Genomic DNA, 25478 nt, shown 5'->3' with positions numbered 1-25478 from the left:
GGAAGATGCTAGTAAATTCTGTGGTGCCCTATTACAAGTTGGCATATATCTCCAGGGGATGTCCGAGGAAGTTCAATAAAATTTGGGATATCTGGTTAGAATCCTCATCAATGGTGGAAACTGATTTCAGGTAATTGAACTAACTGTGGTCAAGCTGCTTCCCATTTGCCCTCTTCCCCTTGTGGCCCTTGGTGTGGCCGTTGTGCCTATGGTCTGCTCCACAGGGAGTTCAGCGGAGATTTTAGGGCTCCCTCTATCAATTTTCCTTCTCTTATCCTATGTATGCCGAGACTCGTAATTCCTTCCAAGTTATACCAATTTCAAGTTATTAGTTAGCTGGTGAGAGTGAGCTGTTGTTACGTTTGTTATTTTTTATGTTGTATTGTTTATTTTTCTAACCTGAGTCGGGGAATGCCCAGAAGCTCTGTTTTGTACTGCTTCCTTTTGCAAAAACTTAAATAAAGAGAATTTTAAAAAAAGTTGTGGAGAAGTTTAAAGCAGGATTAGGTTAAAGCTTTGGACATCTCACGGAGCACTGTCCAATCTATCATCTGAAAATGGAAAGAGTATGGCACAACTGCAAACCTACCAAGACATGGCTGTCCACCTAAACTGACAGGCCGGGCTAGGACAGCATTAATCAGAGAAGCAGCCAAGATGCCCCTGGTAACTGGAGGAGCTGCAGAGATCCACAGCTCAGGTGGGAGTATCTGTACACAGTACAACTATTAGTCGTGACCTCCACAAATCTGGCCTTTATGGAAGAGTGGCAAGAGGAAAGCAACTGTTAATAGAAAGCCATAAGGAGTCCCATTTGCAGTTTGCAAGAAGCTATGTGGGGGACACAGCAAACATGTGGAAGAAGGTGCTCTGGTCAGATAAGACCAAAATTGAACTTTTTGGCCCAAAAGCAAAACGCTATGTGTGGCAGAAAACTAACACTGCACCTCACCCTGATCACAGCATCCCCACCGTGAAACATGGTGGTGGCAGCTTCATGTTGTGGGGATGCTTTTCTTCAGTCGGGACAGGGAAGCTGGTCACAGTTGATGGGAAGATGGGTGGAGCCACATACAGGGCAATCTTAGAAGAAAACCTGTTAAGAGTCTGCAAAAGACTTGAGACTGGGACGGAGATTCACCTTTCAGCAGTACAACGACCCTAAACATACAGCCAGAGCTACAATGGAATGGTTTAGATCAAAGGATATTCATGTGTTAGAATGGCCAAGTCAAAGTCCAGACCTAAATCCAATTGAGAATCTGTGGCAAGACTTGCTGTTCACAGACGCTCTCCATCCAATCTGACAGAGTTTGAGCTATTTTGCTAAGAAGAATGAGCAAAATTTTCTCTCTGTAGATGTTCAAAGCTGGTAGAGACATAGCCAAAAAGACTTGCAGCTGTAACTACAATGAAAGGTCGCTCTACAATGTATTGACTCAGTGGGGCTGAATACAAATGTGCGCCACGCTTTTCAGATATTTGTAAAAAATTTTGAAAACCATTTATCATTTTCCTTCCACTTCACAATTATGTGCCACTTTTTGTTGGTCTATCACATAAAATCCCAACAAAATCCATTTACATTTTTGGTTGTAACATGACAAAATGTGGAAAGTTTCAAGGGGTATGAATGTTTTTTTTCAAGGCACTGTATATAAATATATACCACACACGCTATGTATGCTATCCATTAATTTCTATGATTGTTAGACTTCTGATTATACCACTCACAATTACCTTATATTGTAATTCGTTGTACCGCTGATGAAGGGGGAGTTTTTTCTGACATCCAAAATGTGTTGTATGTTTTTTTTTTTTTAGCATAAACTAAAAATAAATCTGGACTCTTATCACTTGGTTTGGTTCCCTTTTGATCAGTGCATGCTGTTTTTCTGGTAACCTGGGGTACTTACTGGAGGGTAGCCTTGTCTGTTGTGGGCAGTCCAACCTGAGTGAGTGAGCTCTCTGAATGTTTCTGTCCTCTCATTACTTTTTATGAACTCACATCAAAGTCCCAGCACCTCTTGGATGCTTTTTTTTTTTCTTAATTGTAGTCTAAAGATGGAGGATTGGGCAGTGCATAACAAATCTAGCTGGTCAGGGCAAAGGATGTCTTCACTACTCTCTAACACACAATGCTCGCCCCTCATACCCTCCCCACCCTTCTCTCCTGCATATACTATCCATTCTCACACTCTGAATTCCTCTCCTGCGCATACGGTCCACTCTCATACCCTTCTGACTCCACATACTGCCTGCTCTCTTATTCTTCACACACTTATCCTGTACATACTGCCCACCCTTTTATTCCCTGCACAACTTTCCTGTACATACTGCCCACTCTCATACCCTCCGCACTCCTCTCCTATACACACTGTCTGCTCTCATAACCTGTGCAAACCTCCTCCTGTGTGCTTCACATACTGCCTGCTCTCTTATTCTTCACTTATTCTGCACATACTGCCCACCCTTTTATTCCCTGAACACCTTTCCTGCATAAACAGTAGACCCCATAACCTCACAATTCTCTTCTGTGCACAACGTACCATGTCATACTCTATACACTCCTCTCCTGCACATATTGCCAAACACGTACTTCACACATACACTATGCAAGTCACATTAAAAGAAGCTGCTTTCATTTTATAATGTGTATCACAGATGTGCTAGTGGAATATTTGCTGCTGCCAGCACAAAGAGAAAACTATTTTCTATAACTAAGCTTCGGAGACCACTATCTACTAGGCAAATCAAGGACCTTCAAGGAAGCCTCGCTCTTCACTGAGACCATTAAACAATTACAGGCCAAAGATGCTTTTTAAATAATGGGAACTGATTATGCCCTACAGGGTTTAGATTTTTTTACTCAAGCCAATTATCTTAGATTGCCCTATCCTTGTATAAGTTCTTACAAATATTATACATTTTTAAAGAGTTTTTTCCTATAGAAAAGATTTGTTTTACAAATCAACATTTATTACATGACTAATGACAAACCCACTTGGGTTTTTTTTTAAGGCAAGAGCACAGTGTTGGTCATCTCTATTCAAGAACAATGTCTATACTCCTCTGACCTCATTGTACAGCAAGAAGGGGTGGAGTCACTGTTTTGACTATATTTAGACTGGAGTTAATGAAGTTTGTATACAACATGTTTTCAGAAATGCAGATATTCATAAGGGGTAATTTACTACAACTGGAGCATTCAGACTCTGGTGCAGCTGCGCATGGTAGCCAATCAGCTTCTAACTTCAACTTGTTTGATTAAGCTTTGAGAATAAAGACTGAAAACTGATTGGTGTCTATGCAGAGCTGCACCAGATTTTGCACCTTGCAGTTTTAGTAAATCAACCCCATAGTCTAAAAAATGTGGATAAAATGCCTAGCAAGTAACCTGCTTGCTAAAAAATGCAATATTTTAACTGTACTGTACCTAACAAATAAACAAAGAAAACTTTTCAAAAACTTGTATTTTATTAGTTATAACCACAACAAATAAAAGAAAAAATGACTAGACCACTTTGCATTACCTTTAAAAACAATAATTCTAATAGGTACTGCCAGGGGCGGACTGACAACTCATGGGCCCCCGGGCAAGTGCCCTTGCCCAAACTCAAAAAAGCCTATGAAAAAGGTACAAGGGGCATCTCATGGGGCCCCCTACTGACCCCAGGCCCTCGGGCAGTGTTCGAGTTTCCAAATGGTCAGTCCGCCCCTGGGTACTGCTGACACTCACCTGGGCAGCTGGAATGGCAAAACGGCTGGCATAGTAAGGGCAAGCTTTCACCTCTTGAGCCCGTGAGACAAGCTGCTCAATGTCCTTCACCTCTACTAGAATCTCATCCCGTAGGAACTGCATCTGCTCATAAGAATAGTATGGACAGGTAAGTCGGCTTTCACGTTTCTTCTTCCCTGAGGGCTCCTCTGCTTTCTTCTCTGGAAAATACAGAGGATAAAATGTTAATACATGAAATATATCATGAACCTACGAGGACCTGGTCCAGCCAACAAAAGGACAAAACCACCACAAACACGAGTCTTAAATATCAAAATATGAAGACTAGAATAGACACTATAACCTGTCCATTCAAGGCCAAGTGACAGTGCCTCTTGATAGCCCTCACACATCTATCCACACTTCTTCCCTGTGTAAGAGTCAACCTGATGCCAGGCAGATGACATCAGTGGTCCCCACATGTGACAGTGCTCGGTCCTGGCGAATGGCCAATAAGGCTTGAGCAACATGACTTGCTGAAGATTACCGGGATGTCCTGCTTCCTTGCAGCAAGGCAGCGAGAAAACAGAGGGGAAAATTGATACATATAGCGAATGCAAACCAAAAAAAAAAAAATCACCTTGCCGAAAAAAGATCACTATTCTTTACACAGTCCGACAAATGGCAATTCCCATCTATGCTCTGGCAGAGCTAGAAGGGCCAAAAGTCTTGAGCAATCAAGGTGTATTAGATGCCTAGTTCAACTGCACTTTATGGTTCCACCTACCAGCTACTATATCACTAAAAGGAGAGTGGCATAGCAGCTGGCATAGTGGAACCAAAGTGCACTGTGGGGGACACAAATCCAACACACCCTAAGCATGTTGGATGCGAAAGATAAACTGCTCCTAGTAGCTCTGCAAGAGACTGAAGACTGGAGTCACCGACCTCTGGAGTGAAGGTTTGTTCATCTTCTTTTGAAGGGTGATATACATGACAACAGAGTTGCTTTAAAGTCTTATGTAAACAGAATGGGTTAGAATTAAAAGCTCAATTCTCCCAAAACTAAAACTGTAGTACTGTTATTAGAAGCCTTTCAAAATGATTCCTGCAGCCCTTTTTTTGATAAACCCATAAGAAGATCCAGTGATGCAGATCTATACAGTCATGGCCAAAAAAATTGGCATCCCCACATTTCTGTCCAACAATGTGTCAGATTTGGTTTTGCTTCGCCACCTTTTTGTGTCATACAAATACAAACAAAAGAAAAACATAAAATGCCTAAACATTTGTAATTGCAACAATTTTCTGGGCGAAGTGGTACATTATCTGACAGAAATGAAATGTGGGGGTGCCAATATTTTTGGCTATGGCTGTATTACATTCCAAATATGGAGAGCAATATAGTGAATTTCCAAGGTCAATAAGAAATCTCTGACCACTCTGACAGAGTGAATAAATGTAGAAATCTGGTTTGCCGGATCTCATCACAGATTAGGAGCTGCAGGAGAATCAGTCTGTTTCATGGCCTAATTTATTCTTCACGCTTCTTAGAACTACACTGCAAGTATTAGCATAAACCTGGGTTTATTTTTCAGATCACTATGGCAGCAGTTTCCTGTGCTCACCAGATGTATGCACTGCTGCTATTGAAAAAACACACATACAAATAATAATAAAAACACACCCACTGAAGTTTCCATCCTGTCTTTCACATACAGAAAGTCTGTTAAGTCAATGGGGTGGATTTACTAACAGCAAATAGACTCTGCACTTTGCAAGTGCAGTAGCTCCAGAGCTTAGTAAACGATGAAGCTTCCCTTTGCAAAGAGTACCCAATCACATGCAAAGAACATGTGATTGGATGATGGAAGTCAGCAGAGCTTCTCCTCATTTACTAAGCTCTGGGGAAACTGCATTTGAACAGTGCAACTGCACTTGCAAAGTGCACAGTCTATTTGCCTTCAGCAAATCCACCTCATTGTGTCAATATAAAGTCTCACAGTCGCACATCACATTCAGATTTGCCTTGTAAATGTGGATTTGACTGATCGTACAGAGACTTCAAGAAACAGAGACAATCAATTCACAAATGAGGAGCTCTCTGAGACCTGCCTACCTTGGTTTGCAAAAAGATCTGATTAAGACCAAACTCCATGCAAACAGCTAAACACACAAGTGAAGTACATATAAAGGTTGCGGTTTTACCCAACAAAGGATATATGTCTGTCCATCTAGTCCTGATATTTACACAGCTTTTCCACTCAGCACAGCCAGGTGGATGATACGACCTACAGCTAAGAAATGTCAGTATTGACCCTACTCTGTACCCATACCTCATAATTTATCGCTTGACAATTGTAATACATTGTGAATGTACTATATACCTTCTGGATTGTTCTTTTCTCTTGAATAAGGAATTTAAAAAGTAATCTTGGTATTGTATGTCTATGGGTACTTGTAGGCAGTTTATGGGTTTTTTGGTCATGGAACACCACATACCATGCTTATTCTTCTGCATCTCCATGCAGCGATCGTTGATCAGCTGCATCGTGCCCAAGCGCCTGACTTCATCATTGACGCATGCGTTCTGCAGACACAAAAGGCAAAAGGTAAGATTTATGTCTGTTAATTTGTTTTAATGGATTTATTCTGTACTGACACATTCATGTCTGGCATCATTTCCCTTTTACTTGTCAGGACAGCCATTACTGGATATAAACATCTTCATCAGCACTGGAAGCTGCCACTGTCCGACTCCTGGAAGCAATGCTTGTACCAGGGCATAACATACCCCCCCTGCATCATGCACAATGACTTGTCTGCCCCACAAACTAGCAGACTCTGGACTTTAAGCAATGGCAGGTTCTAGTGCTGGAAAGGAGGCCCAGCTGCAAGAGGTAACACCCTATGGTCACATAACTAGCGGTCATGGAATACAAGAGCAATGCAGCCTGTGATGCTGATGGAACCTTGGCAGAGGCAGCTGATGGCTGTCATGACAACTTCCTTTTAAATAATATACTTTTAAGAAAGTCACATTTCATGTTAAAGCTGTAAAGTTAGTGAATAATTCTCCCTTACAATATCACATTGCAAAATGCCCATTCATTTGATCACACATCTGACTATCATGGGTCAAGAACAACAATATTTACAGTGAAGGTATTTCTTGTCTTCATAAAAACGGTTTAATCCAGTTCTGTTGTAATTAAAAATAACTGCATGCAATTTTTAATACAGTATAAGCAATAGTATAGATTTCCATAACCCCAAACAGCAAGACTCAGACTGGAACAAAGAAGAGCAGCATGGTAAGTCAATCAGGGCAGTGTTGTCAGTCTAACACTGAGAGCATGCTCCCAGGATGAGACACATGAGGAAGCCAAGCTTTAAAAACCAGCCACCTATCAGAGATTACAGGGGAGATTTTTGAACTGTGTACATATAGGATGCATAGAGCTTTCAGAATAAGGTATGATACACAGTTGTGCTCAAACGTTTGCATACCCTGGCAGAAATCGTGAAATGTTGGCACTAATATTTAAGGATATTTCTCATATGAAGCCATTTATTATCACTTTGTTGTTTGGCTCCTTTTAAAATAATATTAACAAAAATCACCCAAATGGCCCTGATCAAAAGTTTACATACCCTGGAATGTTTGGCCTTGGTACATACACACAAGGTGACACACAGATTAAAATGGCAATTAAAGGTAGTGTCTGTGTATAGTCAATGAGTTTGTTAGCTCTTACATGGGTGCACTGAGGAGGCCTGATACTGTGCCATATGGAGCAGAAAATAACCTTCAAAAAACCTGTGTAACAAGGTTATGGAACTTTATAAAGATGGAAAAAGATATAAAAAGATATCCAAAGCCTTGAGTATACCAGTCAGTACTGTTCAATCGCCTATTAAGAAGTGGAAAATTCAGGGATCTCTTGATATCAAGCCAAGGTCGGGTAGACCAAGAGAGATTGCAGCCACAACTGCCAGAAGCATTGTTCGGGATGCAAAGAGAAACCCACAAGTAACCTCTGGAGAAATACAGTGTGGTTGTTTCAAGGAGCACAATATGACCATACTTGAACAAAAATGAGTCGAATAGTTGAATTGCCAGAAAGAAGCCTTTACTGCGCCAATGCAACAAAGAAACCTGGTTACAATATGCCCGACAACACCATAACACACCTCACAGCTTCAGACACACTATAATCTGGAGTAATGAGATCAAAACAGAGTTTTATGGTCACAACTATAAGTGCAAGGTTTGGAGAGGGGTCAACAAGGCCTGTAGTGACAAGAATACCCTCCCCACTGTGAGGCATCGTGGTGACGGCTCACTGATGTTTTGGGGATGTGAGAGCTGTAAGGCACAGGCAATCTTGTGAAATTTGATGGAAAGATGAATGCAGCATGTTATCAGAAAATACTGGCAAACAATTTACATTCTTCTACACAAAAGCTGCGCATGGGGTGCTCTTGGACTTTCCAGCACGACAATGACCCTAAGCACAAGCCCAAGTTGACCCTCCAGTGTTTACAGCAGAAAAAGGTGAAGGCTCTGGAGTGGCCAACACAGTCTCCTGACCTTAATATCATCGTGCCACTCTGGAGAGATCCCAGACATGCGCCCTTAATGCAGGACAAGCAAAGACTTTGCAGGACCTGGGGGCATTTTGCCAAATGGGCAGCTATACCACCTGCAAGAATTCGGGGCCAGATAGACAACAATTACAAAAGACTGCACGCTGTCATTGATGATAAATGGGGGGATACACAGGGAATAATTTACTAAAACTGAAGAGTGCAAAATCTGGTGCAACTCTGCATGGAAACCAATCGGCTTCAAGGTTTTAATGCCAAAGATGAATCTGACTGGCTACCATGCAGAGTTGCACCAGACTCAGAATATACCAGTTTTAGTAAATCTCACCCACAGTATTAAGAACGAAGGGTATGCAGACTCTTGAACAGGGGTAATTTCATTTGTTTACTTGTTGCCATGTTTTGTTTTATGATTGTGCCATTCTTTTATGGCCTACAGCTGAATATGAACCCCATAAGAAATAAAAGAAAATGTGTTTTGCCTGCTCACTCCTGTTTTCTTTAAAAATGGTACATACATACTGTAAATAATTCTCTAAGGGTGTGCAAACTTTTGAGCACAACTGTATTTGAAGACCTGTTACAAAGTTGCCGATAACAGCCAGAAAGAGCCTATACCAATCATGGCTTGGTTCACCGAGAAGCAGATTCTAAGGAATGGGTGGTCTTATCCACAGCTCCTGTTAGTGGAGATGGGTTTGCTACTTCCTGCTCCCAGGTTGCTACCACAATAACTACCAAAGGAAGGTGAGCCAGAGACTTCAGCCACTAGTATGATGAGCAGTGAATCAGTACTGCACGCTGGCTACTAGAGACTGAATACAACACAGAGTTCAGGGGTCCCAGGAGACTGCAAGGCATACAGGATTTCCAGGAACGGCTTACTATTTAATGTACAGGATTTCCAGAGACATGCAAGTAGTGTGCACAGTGAAACAAGGACAGGGTTTAGCTCAGCATGCATGATTTCTAGGGACAGGTAGGAACAGGTTAAACAGAGTGCATAGTGGAACCTCCAAGGGCAAGATTTCTAGGGACAGGTGAGCAGAGTGCACAGCATAACTTCTTAGGAGTTCAGCTCAGTGTGCAGGATTTCTGGGGACATATAAAGTTCATAGTGGAACTTCCAGGGACAAGGTATTGCTCCAAGGGCAGGATACTAGGAGCAGATGAGCAGAGTGCACAGAGTAACTTCCAGGGACAGCTGCCGCCTGGTCAGTGTGTGGGGTTTTAGGGACAGGTAAGTGGAGTGCACTGTGAGACTCCCTAGGATAAAGAGTAACAAAATACAGGGCATAGCAACACATGGACAAACATTGCTCGGGCAAGGACGGCTGATCTCAACACAGCTTAAAGATAAATTCCAGCTGTAATGAACTGGGAGCGCAGAGAGAGAGCACATGGAGGCAGATCACACGAAAACCCATCATGCAGGCGTTTATTGGGGAACATGAGAGTACAGGAAGGGTAAAAACACAGTACAACAAAAAAAAGTCCAATGGTTAGCAATGTAATTCCACACAGCCTACATAGGATGGCCTAGCAGAAATGGGGAACCTGTACTCAGGAACGATAACCCAGGTAGATAAGGGGTAAGTCCAGAACAGGGCAGAGATCCGGGCAGACGGGTAAGTCCCGAACAAGCCAGAGATCCAAGAAGACAAGGCTGAGCCTAGAAAAGGGCACAGATCAAGGTAGACGGGGGTAAGTCCCGAACAGGGCAGAGATCTAGACAGAGAAGGGTAAGTCTAGAACAGGACAGAGATCCAGGCAGACAGGACTAAGTTCAGAGCAGGGCAGACAACCAGGCAGACGGGTAAGTCCCGAACAAGGCAGAGATCCGGACAATGGGTTGAGTCCAGCACAGGGCAGAGATCCAGGCAGACAAGTGGGTTGAGTCCAGCACAGGACAGAGATCCAGGCAGACAAGTGGGTTGAGTCCAGCACAGGGCAGAGATCCGGGCAGACAAGTGGGTTGAGTCCAGCACAGGGCAGAGATCCGGGCAGACAAGTGGGTTGAGTCCAGCATAGGGTAGAGATCCAGGCAGACAAGTGGGTCGAGTCCAGCACAGGGCAGAGATCCAGGCAGACAAGTGGGTCGAGTCCAGCACAGGGCAGAGATCCGGGCAGACAAGTGGGTTGAGTCCAGAACAGGGCAGAGATCCGGGCAGACAAGTGGGTTGAGTCCAGAACAGGGCAGAGATCCGGGCAGGCAGGGGTAAGTCCCGAACAAGGCAGAGATCCAGGAAGACAAGGCTGAGTCTAGAACAGGGCACAGATTAAGGCAGACAGGGGTAAGTCCCAAACAGGGCAGAGATCAAGACAGAGAAGGGCAAGTCCAGAATTTCATATGGGTACAGTGTTGCATGACCGTGCAATTGTCATTCAAAGTGTGACAGCGCTGAGAGCTGGAAATTGGCCTGGGCAGGAAAGGGGATAAGTGCTCTGTAGGCTAGTGGTTAAATTCAACCAAGCCTTAAGCACCCGGTGCCAACACGTCTGGCTTTTTTCAGCTACAGAACACTGTGTTGTCTGCAATCCCAGTGGAGATCAACCTCATCTCCTACCCCCTGCAGGGCATAGGAACTCACAGATTAATTAAGTAGACAAACTGCTTTACATACTGCTGATTTCAACAAAACAACACACACACAAAAAAAAAATATATATATCTTTCTGCCCTCCACTACACCAGCTATGGAAATTTTTACATAGATACCTTGGTCCAGCGTGGAACAATGTACAGTCAGGCCCATAAATATTGGGACATCGACACAATTCTAACATTTTTGGCTCTATACACCACCACAATGGATTTGAAATGAAACGAACAACATGTGCTTTAACTGCAGACTAGGGAGTTGCCCACGATTGCCTCATACTCTGTGACGTCACACCGCACGGCCCCTGTGGACGGCCGGCGGCCATTGCCTTCTTTTGATGATTCCTGGTATTCCCCATACACAGCTGCTTACTATATCATGTGAGTAGCATATCTACTGTTTTGTTCTTTTACTCTTGTGGCTAATAAAAGTACTACACTATTGGATCTTCTTGTCGCTCTGGCTCGTTTTTTGCGAGCCCCCCCCCCTATTTCAAGGTTTGTTTGGGGACCATCTGGTGGCCACATTGGGAACGATTAATCTCCCCCTGCTGGTGAGACGAGTGTACACCCCCTGACATCTGGAGATCCTGTGGTTAGGATATTCTGCACAGCGGACGCTAGCCTGATGACCCTCCCAGTGATCCAGCTTAAATAGACGGATGACCAGGAGCTGGTTAATACTCAAATGCGCATTTCTATTGCGCTTTCTGGTTAGTGCAATCTACACTCATTTCGGTGGGAGGAATATGGTCACGGAAGTCACCCATTTGTTCACCACTTCATTGTGATATTGTGCACTGTGCACCATAAGAACACTCTCATTGGAGATATTTATGTCATTGCAATTTATGAACATTTTGATGGGCCATTATTTAGCAGCGGTCGCCTTATCACTCTTCTTACAATGTATTATTTTCTACATGTATGATTGATTTTCAACAGCGCTGCATGTTCTGTTCATATTTACTATTAGAGGCTTTTGGTGTTTGCCTTTCATGCATGTCGCTTTCTGTATTTTGTCCAGCGCTCGTTTCATTTCTGTCTCGATTTAACTGCAGACTGTCAGCTTTAATTTGAGGGTATTTACATCCAAATCATCCGAATTACAACAGTTTTCATATGTAACTCCCACTTGTTAAGGGACCAAAAGTAATGGGACAGAATAATAATCATAAATCAAACTTTCACTTTTTAATACTTGGTTGCAAATCCTTTGCAGTCAATAACAGCCTGAAGTCTGGAACGCATAGACATCACCAGACGCTGGGTTTCATCCCTGATGATGCTCTGCCAGGCCTCTACTGCAACTGTCTTCAGTTCCTGCTTGTTCTTGGGGCATTTTCCCTTCAGTTTTGTCTTCAGCAAGTGAAATGCATGCTCAATCGGATTCAGGTCAGGTGATTGACTTGGCCATTGCATAACATTCCACTTCTTTCCCTTAAAAAACTCTTTGGTTGCTTTTGCAGTATGCTTTAGGTCATTGTCCATCTGCACTGTGAAGCGTCCAATGAGTTCTGAAGCATTTGGCTGAATATGAGCAGATAATATTGCCCGAAACACTTCAGAATTCATCCTGCTGCTTTTGTCAGCAATCACATCATCAATAAATACAAGAGAACCAGTTCCATTGGCAGCCATACATGCCCACGCCATGACACTACCACCACCATGCTTCACTGATGAGGTGGTATGCTTAGGATCATGAGCAGTTCCTTTCCTTCTCCATACTCTTCTCTTCCCATCACTCTGGTACAAGTTGATCTTGGTCTCATCCGTTCATAGGATGTTGTTCCAGAACTGTGAAGGCTTTTTTACATGTTGTTTGGCAAACTCTAATCTGGCCTTCCTGTTTTTGAGGCTCACCAATGGTTTCCATCTTGTGGTGAACCCTCTGTATTCACTCTGGTGAAGTCTTCTCTTGATTGTTGACTTTGACACACATACACCTACCTCCTGGAGAGTGTTCTTGATCTGTCCAACTGTTGTGAAGGGTGTTTTCTTCACCAGGGAAAGAATTCTTCGGTCATCCACCACAGTTGTTTTCCGTGGTCTTCCGGGTCTTGTGGTGTTGCTGAGCTCACAGGTGCGTTCCTTCTTTTTAAGAATGTTCCAAACAGTTGTTTTGGCCACGCCTAATGTTTTTGCTATCTCTCTGATGGGTTTGTTTTGTTTTTTCAGCCTAATGATGGCTTGCTTCACTGATAGTGACAGCTCTTTGGATCTCATCTTGAGAGTTGACAGCAACAGATTCCAAATGCAAATAGCACACTTGAAATGAACTCTGGACCTTTTATCTGCTCATTGTAATTGGGATAATGAGGGAATAATACACACCTGGCCATGGAACATCTGAGAAGCCAATTGTCCCATTACTTTTGGTCCCTTAACAAGAGGGGGGCACATATGCAATCTGTTGTAATTCCTACACCGTTCACCTGATTTGGATGTAAATACCCTCAAATTAAAGCTGACAGTCTGCAGTTAAAGCACATCTTGTTTGTTTCATTTCAAATCCATTGTGGTGGTGTATACAGCCAAAAATGTTAGAATTGTGTCGATGTCCCAATATTTATGGACCTGACTGTAACTGTACATATCATATCTGTGGAATCACTCTAGAAGCTGAAAAGCACTGTAGTAGACACCACTACTACAGTGATTTTCACCACTAGCTTCTGGGTTCCGTGCTGAGTGGCTGTCCTGCTGCATTGTGGACATAGGATGTTGCCAGCTCTATTAATCTTTATATAGAGGCACTAGTTACCAGACTGGATGGAGACTGCATGTGGAAACAGGTGACACCACAGGCTGCCAGACAAATGCAAGAGTTAGGTTAGGACAGTACCACTTTAAGAGGCATATTTTTAAAGTAGGGAATTTGAATTTCAACAAACATTTACAGGTAGTAAATCAGTCATGTCCTTTAAAAACACATGCACCTGGAATATTCACTCGCAGAGAATTGATGAATGCCAGATTTACTGCTTTATAAAAATATTCCTGAAAAAGTGCTTTCAATAAATAAAACAAAAAAAAAGTGGGTTTTATTCTTTGGACCAGGCTTCTTCATTAATTCCTCTCACCATGTGCTATACTCTAACAAAAACAAGCTGTTCATTTTCCATCCTGCAGAAAATCTAACCTCTGCTTCTCCTTCAACCATAATAATCTTTTGTCCTCGGATGCTCAGAGCATTCAATTTAAGAGTATAGCTATTAATAGAGCTGTGTGCACCATTGCATATATTACAGGGGAGGTGATATTCGCTGGCAATGGAGCAGCAATGCCAAATGGGACTTCTGTACTGAGCCAAAGCCCCATCTCTGCACATCCTGCCCGGAATGGGGACATTATGTAAAAATGTGCCAGGCAGGTGGCATGGGTGACTGAGAGTCTCACAAGAAAATCCATCACTCTGTCTCACTGAAACTGTCAGCGCTTTATAACTTTCATCAACAAACCTTAACCTACAAAACACAATGTCCTTAGCAGCTAAACTTTACCGTGGGTTTTTCTTTTGTTACTGGGAGACAACCTGTCATCTGCTTAGTTCAGCCCTGACAGCTCCACAAAAAAGACTAAGCGACACACACACATAATATATATACACATACACACACACATATACAGTTGCAAGAAAAAGTATGTGAACCCCTTGGGATTACGTGGAGTTTTGCATGAATTGAGCATAAAATGTGCTCTGAACGTCATCTAAGTCACAACAATAGAAGAACACAGTCTGCTGAACATAATACTACACAAACATTAGATGTTGCCATGGTTTAATTGCACATAACATGTAAACATTCACAGTGCAGGGAGGAAAAAGTATGTGAGGCCCTAGCTTAATGACTTCTCCCAGAGCTAATTGGAGCCAGGAGTGAGCCAACCTTGACTCCAATCAGTGTGATGATATTGGATGTGTTGCTGACAGCTGTCCTGCCCTTAAAAAACACACACCTGTTTTGGGTTTACTGGTTTCAAGAAGCACTGTCTGATGTGAACCATGCCTCGCAGAAAAGAGCTCTCAGAAGACCTACGATCAAGAATTGCTGACTTGCATGAAGCTGGAAAGGGTTACAAAAGTATCTCCAAAAGCCTTGATGTTCATGTGTCCACGGTAAGACAGACTGTCTACAAATGGAGAAAGTTTAGCACTGTTGCTACTCTCCCTAGGCGCGGTCGTCCTGTAAAAATGACTGCAAGAGCACAGCGCAGAATGCTGCATGAGGTAAAGAAGAATCCCAGAGTGTCAGCTAAAGACCTACAGAAATCTCTGGCACATGCTAACATTTTTGTTGACACATCTACAATAAGGAAAACATGAAACAAGAATGGAGGACATGGGAGGACACCACAGAGGAAGCCATTGCTGTCCAAAAAGAATATTGCAGCACGTTTGAAGTTTGCAAAAGAGCACCTGGATGTTCCACAGCACTACTGGCAAAATATACTGTGGACAGATGAAACCAAGATTGAGTTGTTTGGGAAGAACACACAACACTATGTGTGGAGAAAAAAAGGCACAGCACACCAACATCAAAACCTCATCCCCACTGTAAAACTTGGCGGAGGGAGCATCATGGTTTGGGGCTGCTTTGCTGCCTCAGGGCCTGGACGGATTGTTGTCATTGATGGGAAAATGAATTCCAGAGTTTATCAAGACATTTTGCAGGAAAACGTACGACCATCTGTCCGCCAACTGAAGCTCCGCAGAGGATGGGTGATGCAACAGGACAATGACCCAAAGCATACAAGTAATTCAACAAAACAATGGCTGCAACAGCACAGAATACGCCTTCTGGAGTGGCCCAGTCAGAGTCCTGACCTCAACCCGATTGAAATGCTGTGGCATGACCTTAAGAGAGCGATTCACACCAGACATCCCAAGAATATTGCTACACTGAAACAGTTTTGTGAAGAGGAGTGGTCCAAAATTACTCCAGATCGTTGTGCAGGTCTGATCTGCAACTACAGGAAACGTTTGGTTGAGGTTATTGCTGCCAAAGGAGGGTCAACCAGTTATTAAGTCCAAAGGTTCACATACTTTTTCCTCCCTGCACTGTGAATGTTTACATGTTATGTGCAATTAAACCATGGCAACATCTAATGTTTGTGTAGTATTATGTTCAGCAGACTGTGTTCTTCTATTGTTGTGACTTAGATGACGTTCAGAGCACATTTTATGCCCAATTCATGCAAAACTCCACGTAATCCCAAGGGGTTCACATACTTTTTCTTGCAACTGTATATACACATACATACACACACACACACTATATATATATATATATATATATATATATATATATATATATATATATATATACAGTATTTATATAGCACCAAAAAGTTTGCTCAGCGCTGTACATTATAGTGGGAGACAGGACACGAGACAATACAGTAACAATATAATACAATCTAGGGGTCGGGGATAGTGGTACAGGAGGAAATGGCTGTGGGGGATGGAGTGGTAGGAGGAGTGGAGGAGATCGGCTGTTAGGTGAGGGCGGGGTAGGCTTCCCTGAAGAGATGGGTTTTCAGGGTGCACCTAAAGGTGAGGAGGGTAGGTGACAGTCTGATGGATTGGGGTAGTGAGTTCCAGAGGATGTGGGAAGACCTGGAGAAGTCCTGGAGTCGGGCATGGGAGGAGGAGACCAGGGAACTGGAGAGTAGGAGGTCTTGTGAGGAGAGAAGAGTACGTGTTGGGTGGTATTTGGATATCAGGTCGGTGAGGTAGTTTGGGGCAGTATTATGAATAGCTTTGCACGTCAATGTTAGTAGTTTGAATTTTATGCGTTGGGCAATGGGAAGCCAGTGGAGAGAATGACAGAGGGGGGTGGCAGATACGGAGCGGTTAGAAAGGTGAATGAGTCTGGCTGCTGAGTTCAGGATAGACTGAAGCGGGGATAGTCTGTGATGAGGTAAGCCGGTGAGGAGGGAGTTGCAGTAGTCGAGTCGTAAGATAATAAGGGAGTGAATGAGTTGTTTAGTAGTGTCTGGGGTTAGGAAGGAACGTATTTTGGAGATGTAGCGGAGGTGGAACCTGCATGAATTTGCCAGCGATTGGATCTGGGACAGGAAGGATAGATTGAAGTCTAGAGTGACACCTAGAACTTTGGCTTGCGGGGTGGGACTGATGGTGGCGTTATTGGTCGTGATGGAGAGGTTGGGGGGGGGAGCGCGGGCTGGAGGGAAAACTAGGAGCTCGGTTTTGGAAAGGTTTAATTTTAGGAAGTGGAGTGACATCCAGTCTGATATGTCGTTCAGTAGGCAGGTGATACGGGCGGACACTGAAGGGGTGAGGTGAGGGGTGGAGAGATAGATTTGAGTGTCATCGGCGTAGAGGTGGTAGTTGAAGCCGTGGGAGTGTATCAGTTGGCCAAGGGAGGAGGTGTAGATGGAGAAGAGAAGGGTCCCAAGGACAGAGCCTTGGAGGACCCCAACAGAGAGGGGGAGATGGCAGTGTTACACACAAACATACACTCAAAAGAGATTTTATTTATTTATATATATATATCACACATACAGTGGATATAAAAAGTCTACACACCCGTTAAAATGTCAGGTTTCTGTGATGTATAAAGAAATGAGACAAAGATAAATCATTTAAGAACTTTTTCCACCTTTAATGTAACCTATAAACTGTACACCTCAATTGAAAAAAACTGACATCTTTTTTTTTGGGGGGGGGGGGGGTTTAAACATAAGAAACTAAAATAATGTGGTTGCATAAGTGTGCACACCCTCTTATAACTGGGGATGTAGAGGTGTTCAGAATTGAGCAATCACATTCATGATCATGTTAAATATGAGCCAATACATACCTACCATCATTTAAAGTGCCTCTGATTAACCCCAAATAAAGTTCAGCTGTTCTAGTAGGTCTTTCCTGACATTTTCTTAGTCACATCCTACAGCAAAAGCCATGGTCTGCAGAGAGCTTCCAAAGCATCAGACGGATCTCAGTGTTAAAAGGTATCAGGCAGGAGAAGGGTACAAAATAATTTCCAAGGCATTAGATATACCATGGAACACAGTGAAGACAGTCATCATCAAGTGGTGAAAATATGGCGCAACAGTAACATTACCGAGAACTAGACGTCCCTCAAAAATTTATGAAAAAGATGAGAAGAAAACTGGTCTTGGAGGCTGCCAAAAGGCCTACAGCAACATTAACCGCCTCCCGCCCGCCATATAGTCCAATGACGGGCGCAAGGCGTTTCTCTCGTTCTGGGAGGACGTCATACGATGTTATGGGGGGGGGGGGGGGAAGTAGAGGAATCTTCCAATAAGAACACTAGTTCTGGTGACCTGAAGGTGCCCAAGGAATTCTCTTAATTTTCAGGGACTTCCCCTCACTTCCTGTTTGGCTTTAGTACAGGAAGTGAAGGGAAATCTCTGCAATGGGACACAGATGGTGGAGAAAAAAAATCTGACAGGGGTTATAACCCTCCTTACTCTATCCAAAATGAAAAAAAAAAAAGTTTTGCCTATAGATCTACTTTAACCACTAGCCTACAGGGCACTTATACCCCCTTCCTGCCCAGGCCAATTTCCAGCTTTCAGCGCTGTTGCACTTTGAATGACAACTGCGTGGCCATGCAATACTGTACCCATATGAAATTTTTATCATTTTTTGTGACAGATAGAGCTTTACTTTGGTGGTATTTAATCACCTCTAATTTTTTTTTTTTTCTTAAACAAACCAAAAACCACTGAAAATTTTGAAAAAAAAAAGTTTTTTCTTCGTTTTTGTTATAAAATTTTGTAAATAAGTGATTTTTCTCCTTCACTGATGTGCGCTAATGAGGCTGCACTGATGGGCACTGATAGGCTGCACTGATGGACACTGATAGGTGGCACTGATGAGCACTGAGGAGGAGGCACTGGTAGGTTGCACTGACAGGCATCGCTGATGGGCACTGAAAGGCAGCACTCATATATGGCACTGATAGGCGGCACTGACTGACACTGATGCACACCGATAGGCAGCACTGATAGGCGCCACTGATAAGTGGCACTGACTGGCACTGATGGGTGACACTGAAAGGCAGCTCAGATGGGCACTGATGTGGCACTGGCAGGTGGCGCTGCTGGGGCTACACAGATCATCAGGGCACACTGATCATCAGTGCTCTGATGATCTGTGTACATGTCCCCTCCGAGGAATGCCGATTACCGGCTCTCCTCTCCTCACGAGCTGTCAGCGTGACAGCTCGAGAGGAGAGAAATGCAGATAACCGGCATTTCCCTGTTTACATGTGATCAGCTGTGATTGGACATAGCTGATCACATGACCGAGCCGACATCTTCGGCTCTTTCGGTGATCCGCTATGTCCAAAGGACACAGCACACCTTCGATTGCCGCGCTGCGTGCTCCCGGAGCCGCGCATGTGAGGTTAGAATGGGAGGACGTCATATGACGTCCTCCCAGAACGAGAGAACTGCCTTGTGTCCGTCATTTTACTATATGGTGGGTGGGAAGCGGTTAAACTATCTCCATCACAGGAGATCTTGGTGGAGGTTGTTAGTGTGCATCTAAACCTAATAACTGAAATGTAATATAAGTAATCCTTAGATATGGTTTCTGCATTTGCAGCAAGTAAAAAAAAAAATACCCGTTTATACTGTCAGAAATGTGGTGTCTTTTTCAAATAATGTGTGCAGAACTGAAATTCCAAATAATGTAATCTTTCTTCTAAACCATTAAACTAAAAACTTCCCATCCCCCATGTATTGAAGTTAAAGAGCAAGGGCGGACTGACCATTTGGAAACTCAGGCACTGCCTGAGGGCCCAGGGTCAGTAGGAGGCCCCATGAGATGCCCCTGGTACCTTTTTCATAGGCTTTTTTGAGTTTGGGCAAGGACACAGGGGCCCCATGATCCCCTATTGCCCGGGGCCCCATGAGTTGTCAGTCCGCCCCTGTTAAAGAGAGCCAGGTGTATTTTTATTTCAAATCAGGAGATCAGGCTAGGGTGACAGTGCTGCATCTCTACGCATACTGTAAACGCAGTATTGTCACTCTAAGGAAAGAAAGTGTGTTACTGACAGGATCACTATATAAAAATTAAAAAAAAAAAAAAAAGAAAAATTAATGTAGCCACCACATCTAATGACTGTTAAACGAGAACACTTGTTCTTGAGTTTAGATATGCTTTAATATAAAATATTGTATTTATGTCTCATTTACCCCTTACCACCTTCAATCAAGGGAAGAGCATAGATTTAATAAAAAATATGCACAGAAACATGTACCTGGCGAGACCCCAGAGAAACCAGCCTGGTCTCCTTTCCAAAGGGGCTTTTCTGAAGCTCGTGGACAAACTGGGAAAGCTGAGAGTGAGTGCGGCTGCAGTAATAGATCTGTGCAGAAAAAAACAATACATCAGCTCCTTAGTGCAATGCAGACAAGTGACAACCATGAGGTTAACCATTACCCACCCAAGTCAAAACCATTATAAGTGCTTTGGCTATGGATACACATCTGGTAACTTGCACTCCACATCATCTAAGATGCAAAAATGACGAAAGTGCAGACACTTGCACAGTCCCTGTAATATTCTCACAAAATTTCTGCAAGTATTATGTATTGCTGTTAATCTATAATATAGCTTACAATGGAGGCCAACCAAAACTTTTTTTTTTCTAGTTTAGGGTAAAATGGGAAAGTTAAGAACCTGTGTTTGGGTTTTTACTGCTGTCTGAGGACTTGATGAAATGATCTGCCCTCACTTCCTGCTTTGTTGACAATGTAATCACTATATAGGAAGTGGAGGAGGGAGGGAATAAAAATCACAGACAGCAATAAATAGCAGATGGGGGTTCTAGCCTTCCCCTTTGCTACTATAAAAGTGTTGTTTATTGCTGTGTGTGTAAGCAGATCCATCAGTTTGCATCCCTTGCACCTCTTATGTGAGACATTGGGACATTGTAGCCTTTCCAAAGATTTTGCCAGACCCTGGTTTCACAAAGTTTGAGAACCACTGCTTTGGACAGACTTTAAGTTAATTTTCCACTTTCTATTTGCTTGTAAATAACTATCAGCAAGTTTTTAAATGTTCTAATCTTCATAAGGCTTCCAATTAGTATCCTTGTTATTTATATCACAGAGTTGCTCATTTTAGTTGCTCTGGGATAGGACTCAGCTTTGCTGTGCTATTTAAAATGCAAATATGTGCAATGTGGTAATAGCCAATCTCATTCAGTGATCTGACTGTAAATGTAATTTGTTGCTTAGGGTTACGGCACTTTCTACCTTAGGTTTTTTTCTCCACATGGACTTACTGAGTAAGATGGGTCTTTCCCAGTATACTGTGGACAGGGCGTTTTTGTTGGTAATCAATAAGACTGCAGCTAATTTTCCAGTGCAGATTAGAGAATAAAAGGAAGTACTTTACAGCTGGCTAATCGTAGTGTACAACCCGACCTGTCTGACATCTGTGGTACTTAAGGCCCAATGTGATCTGGAACTGCTTACTAACCTTGGTCACATGCTCTTCTTCCAAATCATCTTCCTCATCGAACCTGCAAACACACAAGGAAGAAGTATATTTAACAAGGCACCTTAGTCAAATAAGGAATATATATCATAGCCACTATCTAGCCATATAGAATATTTTATTTATCCCTTGCAGCTATTAGCGTCTCCTATGACATACAGTTGCTCTACCCACTCTACACTAAGAGTACAGTTGCTCTGCTTACAGCACAATTAGAAGCCTTCCCTTCAGCCTTACCTCTCTATGCTGTTTAGTCATCTGCTTGTCCCCAAAATCAGTGCATGTAAAATGACACTAACATAACTGCAGTTTTGAAAGACTAGATATGAATTGTATCATATGCCGCTGTTCCATACCTTTCATTCCTAGTTGAGGAGTCAGTGGAGGTTCCTAGTTTAGGAATCAGTGGAAGCCCTACCACTGTCAGCCTTGGGTGAAGTGTGAGCTTATGGAATGTTACAAAAAGAAAATGCAGGTGATCATATTTTAAATAATTGAGGGCCATTTCATCAGGATAGAATCCTACAACTAGGGGACAGTAAAACAAACGTATGATTTGCCATAACACCCCCTTAACCCAGCAGCATAATTAACATTTCTTTAGCTTTACCTCTGCTCAGTTCAGTGTCAAGAGCTAAAGAAAGTAACCACTAGTTACAAGTTTGGAGGAGCATGCGACTCACTCATATGATGGAGCTGAACCACTCAGCCCTATCTAACCTCCCAGCGGCTACACAGAATATCTGGGGAGGAGAAAGAAAGGTAAATATGATGCTGAGAAGGTCAGCAAGTCAATCCAGTGATTTGCACTGCAAAGGCAAAACAGGTTCACTTAAAGGGGTGAGAGGCATTTGCTGGTGTGGTTGTGGATGATTTGCATCTTTGTAGGTTTCACACATACAAATTGTAAGGGGTTCTAGGGTTTAAGGCTGATGTGGAGAAAACAACTTTGTTTTCTCAGAATCTTAAGTCCTCTTCCAGGTCCTGGAGCTCGAAGGCTTTGTAGAGCTTTGGGTGTGATAAAGCCTCCATTCCTAGGTCCACATCCCACCCGATAGCAAGACCTCATTATTAGTCTACGCTGTCCATAGGCTTTTTGATGCACAAAGCTCTCTCTCTCTCTCTATGATGAACCTGTTTGCTGGGTGAACGGGCTGACTTCTGACAGAACACTAAATGTAAACAAGCTGCCTTTGGAAACCCATTTGGGCACCCTGTTAGGAACTGACCTGAGTTTAGTTAGTGGCTCGGACAAGCAGATGTTTTATTTGTTGCATGCTGGACAACCTGGAGGTGGATTACCACTATGTGTGTTACAGGGAGAAGCAGCCTGATACCTTGCCGGAGCAGCGAGGTACACGTGAGCGGGAGAATGATAGTGGATCTCCACGGATCATTGCTGCGTGGCCATACAGGTGCAAGAGTGTTTTGACTCTTTAGGCTGCTTTCACTCTGATCCGTTTTTATTCCAATTTTGCATTATAAAAAAAGCAGAAGAAAAACGTGTGACCATGTATTCCTCTGGAAACGTGAACAGGTAGGCGCTGTGCAACCATATGACAAAATATCAAAGCAAAACATCTCTCTGCATTTTCTAGCTGGTGATAATTGTATACAATGTGTGATAATACATAATCCCGATAACATCTAACCAATAATATACATTGGCGGACAAAACATATGTAGAAGCATGATCCTGTCAATTCCGAGTTCCCGTGACGTCACATCCGGCCCAGTGAAAGCAAGGCTTGGAATACACAACGGCCATATTTGGAACACACAGGCTATATAGACTGGTGCCGGTTATCAGTGCACCTCCGCATGTGAGTGTATAAGCCATATCTTTACGTATTGTGTTAAATTTAATAAACGCTACACTTACCTTAAAACTCATCTGATTTATTTGAGCTGCTTGGAGCAACACTTCATTGTTAAGGAAAGCCTGATATCAAGAGCCCAATTACTACTGCTTTATCTGGAATCTTGTGATTATCCATCTGCGCCATTGTCTATGATGTGCTGATGACCAGGAGGGATGTCCTAGGAAAGCCAGTTGCGGATCTTCTATTCCTGCTACAATAATGCGGTATTTGACCACCTTAATCGGGGTCAAACACTTCTGGTGAGTGAGAAATTCACTTATTTCATCTGCACGTGGTGAAAGCACACAAAGTTTTGGCCCACAGCAACGTACCTTTAAGGGACTGTCACTACACATATTGCGATTATTTTTATTACGTTTATTATTGCTAAATGTATATTATTGGTTAGATGCTGCCGGGATTATGTATTATCACACTTTGTATACAATTATCACCTGCTAGAAAACGCAGAGAGATGTTTTGCTTTGATATTTTGTCATATGGTTGCACAGCACCTACCTATTCACGTTTGTATATGTTCAAGTGTTTTTCACTTTTTAGGGGCAGCTGTTAATTCACATTGCCGGTGTATTGCGGGCATAACTTCATTGTTTCATATATAGCCACTAGGCGCCACAATAATATTATTTATCCTATGTATTCCTATGGAACTCTTCACACTGATCCGTTGGGGTCTGGTGCGTTTTTTCGAGTCCTGCTTGCTGCATTTTTTGGTGTGGTAAAAAAATTGCACCAAAAAAAAAAAAACACACCTCCCCATTGAAATTAATTGAAAACACAGTAAAAGTTGCATCAAAAATGCAACTGCATTGCGTTTTTGGTGCAGTTTTTGAGTCAAACGTCCTTTAAAATATGCACCACAAACGCAGTAAAAACTATATGATTATTGCCGTGGATCAGTGTGAAAGTGGCCTTATACACACAGTCGCACACATTCTGGTAAGCTCATACGTGTGGTATTTGGAGTAAACACTGGGTGTCACATCTATGAAGCAGATTTAAAACCACAAACATCTTTGCCTCTTATACAAGAATATATTTCTATTGGTGCTGGACAATTTAACACTGCTGGTGTATGGATCGGCTTTAAGTCAATGTTGAGGAATTTTTGAATTACGTGCACAGTGGACTTTAGATGTTTTATATATTTTTTATGCTTATGTATGCATATTTGATTTATTATAAGCACATACTATTAGTTAAAGCGTGGCATTTCTTGGATATTCTGTTACACGCTGTGAATTCACTGTACATTGCAATCCTTGTTTGTGGACTTGCTGACTAAAGGCCCATTCACACTACCCGCATGCTGACTGGTGTCTGTTTTGCAGAGTGGTGAGGGGGCAGTGTGCTGTTTTAGTGCATTGCACGGTTTACATTTTTTTTTTCTACTTTATTGAGAGTGCTCAAATGTGCACTCCATTCAAGTCTCTGAGCAGTGCTGTCCTGCCATCTGATGAGCTGCAGAAAGCTGAAGCATGTCTGCATTTTTCTGACACTACACATCGCATTATCAGGCACAAAAAAATACAACTATCATTGTAGTTTTCTATGTACGCTTGTGGTGACTAGTGTCACCGCAAGGGTACACAGAATACAAACTGAATTGAATGGCATTCTTCAGATCAGTTTGGAATTTAGCTTTAAAAAGTTAACTTTACATCTGCCTTGAGACCTACTGTACGCACCGAGAACACCACGAAACAATCACTTTTCTCCAAGCTGGTTTGTTGCGTCTCTGTGCCACAGATGGCCAACCCTGCAGCTGACAGCATGTCACCAGGAAAAATGTCACCCACTTGAAAGGTAAATGTGAGTCTGTTTGCTTCTGAAGGGAGCTAAAGCCTCATTAAACAAAAAAGCCGGTAAGCTGTGTCAATAGAGATATGTCAGCCAGGCGTTTTAAACCTGCAAACACATTTTACTGCCATGCATGCTCTGTCACAGGAAGTGACAAGTGAGTCAAACCAAATACACATCTCACATCACAAAAAACTGCATGGAGAATCCATTAGATCATAATGTAGCAGTGTACCTGCAGTAAAGGTTGGGTACCACATACGGACATAATGACAAAAGGCTGTGCTAGCAAAACCAAAACAGACTTGATAACTTTTCAACAGTCCTATTAAAGTGTTACTAAACCCAGGACCCTGT

The 25478-nt window shown here is 42.7% G+C and overlaps 1 protein-coding gene across 3 annotated transcripts in view; it reads right to left on the bottom strand.

Annotated features, from left to right (window-relative positions):
* The window catches only part of DDX11 (DEAD/H-box helicase 11), a 131457-nt gene that overhangs the window by 67834 nt on the left and 38145 nt on the right, over positions 1-25478 (bottom strand). For all 3 annotated transcript variants that reach the window (XR_016311937.1, XM_089671751.1, XM_089671750.1), the window contains exons 6-9: positions 21421-21463; positions 20195-20302; positions 6221-6308; positions 3740-3939 (exon numbers count right to left, since the gene is read on the bottom strand). Coding sequence is in view for 2 of the 3 variants with exons in the window: in XM_089671751.1 (XP_089527877.1) it covers positions 3740-3939; positions 6221-6308; positions 20195-20302; positions 21421-21463 (439 nt within the window). In the remaining variant the exon portion in view is untranslated. The remainder of the gene's footprint in view (positions 1-3739; positions 3940-6220; positions 6309-20194; positions 20303-21420; positions 21464-25478) is intronic.

Source organism: Staurois parvus, unplaced genomic scaffold (genome assembly GCF_062004578.1).
Source record: "Staurois parvus isolate SC_StPar_1 unplaced genomic scaffold, SC_StPar_1.0 ptg000114l, whole genome shotgun sequence".
Lineage (NCBI taxonomy): Eukaryota > Metazoa > Chordata > Amphibia > Anura > Ranidae > Staurois > Staurois parvus.
The sequence above is the reverse complement of the archived record's forward strand: the minus strand, read 5'-3'. Positions and strand labels throughout refer to the sequence as shown.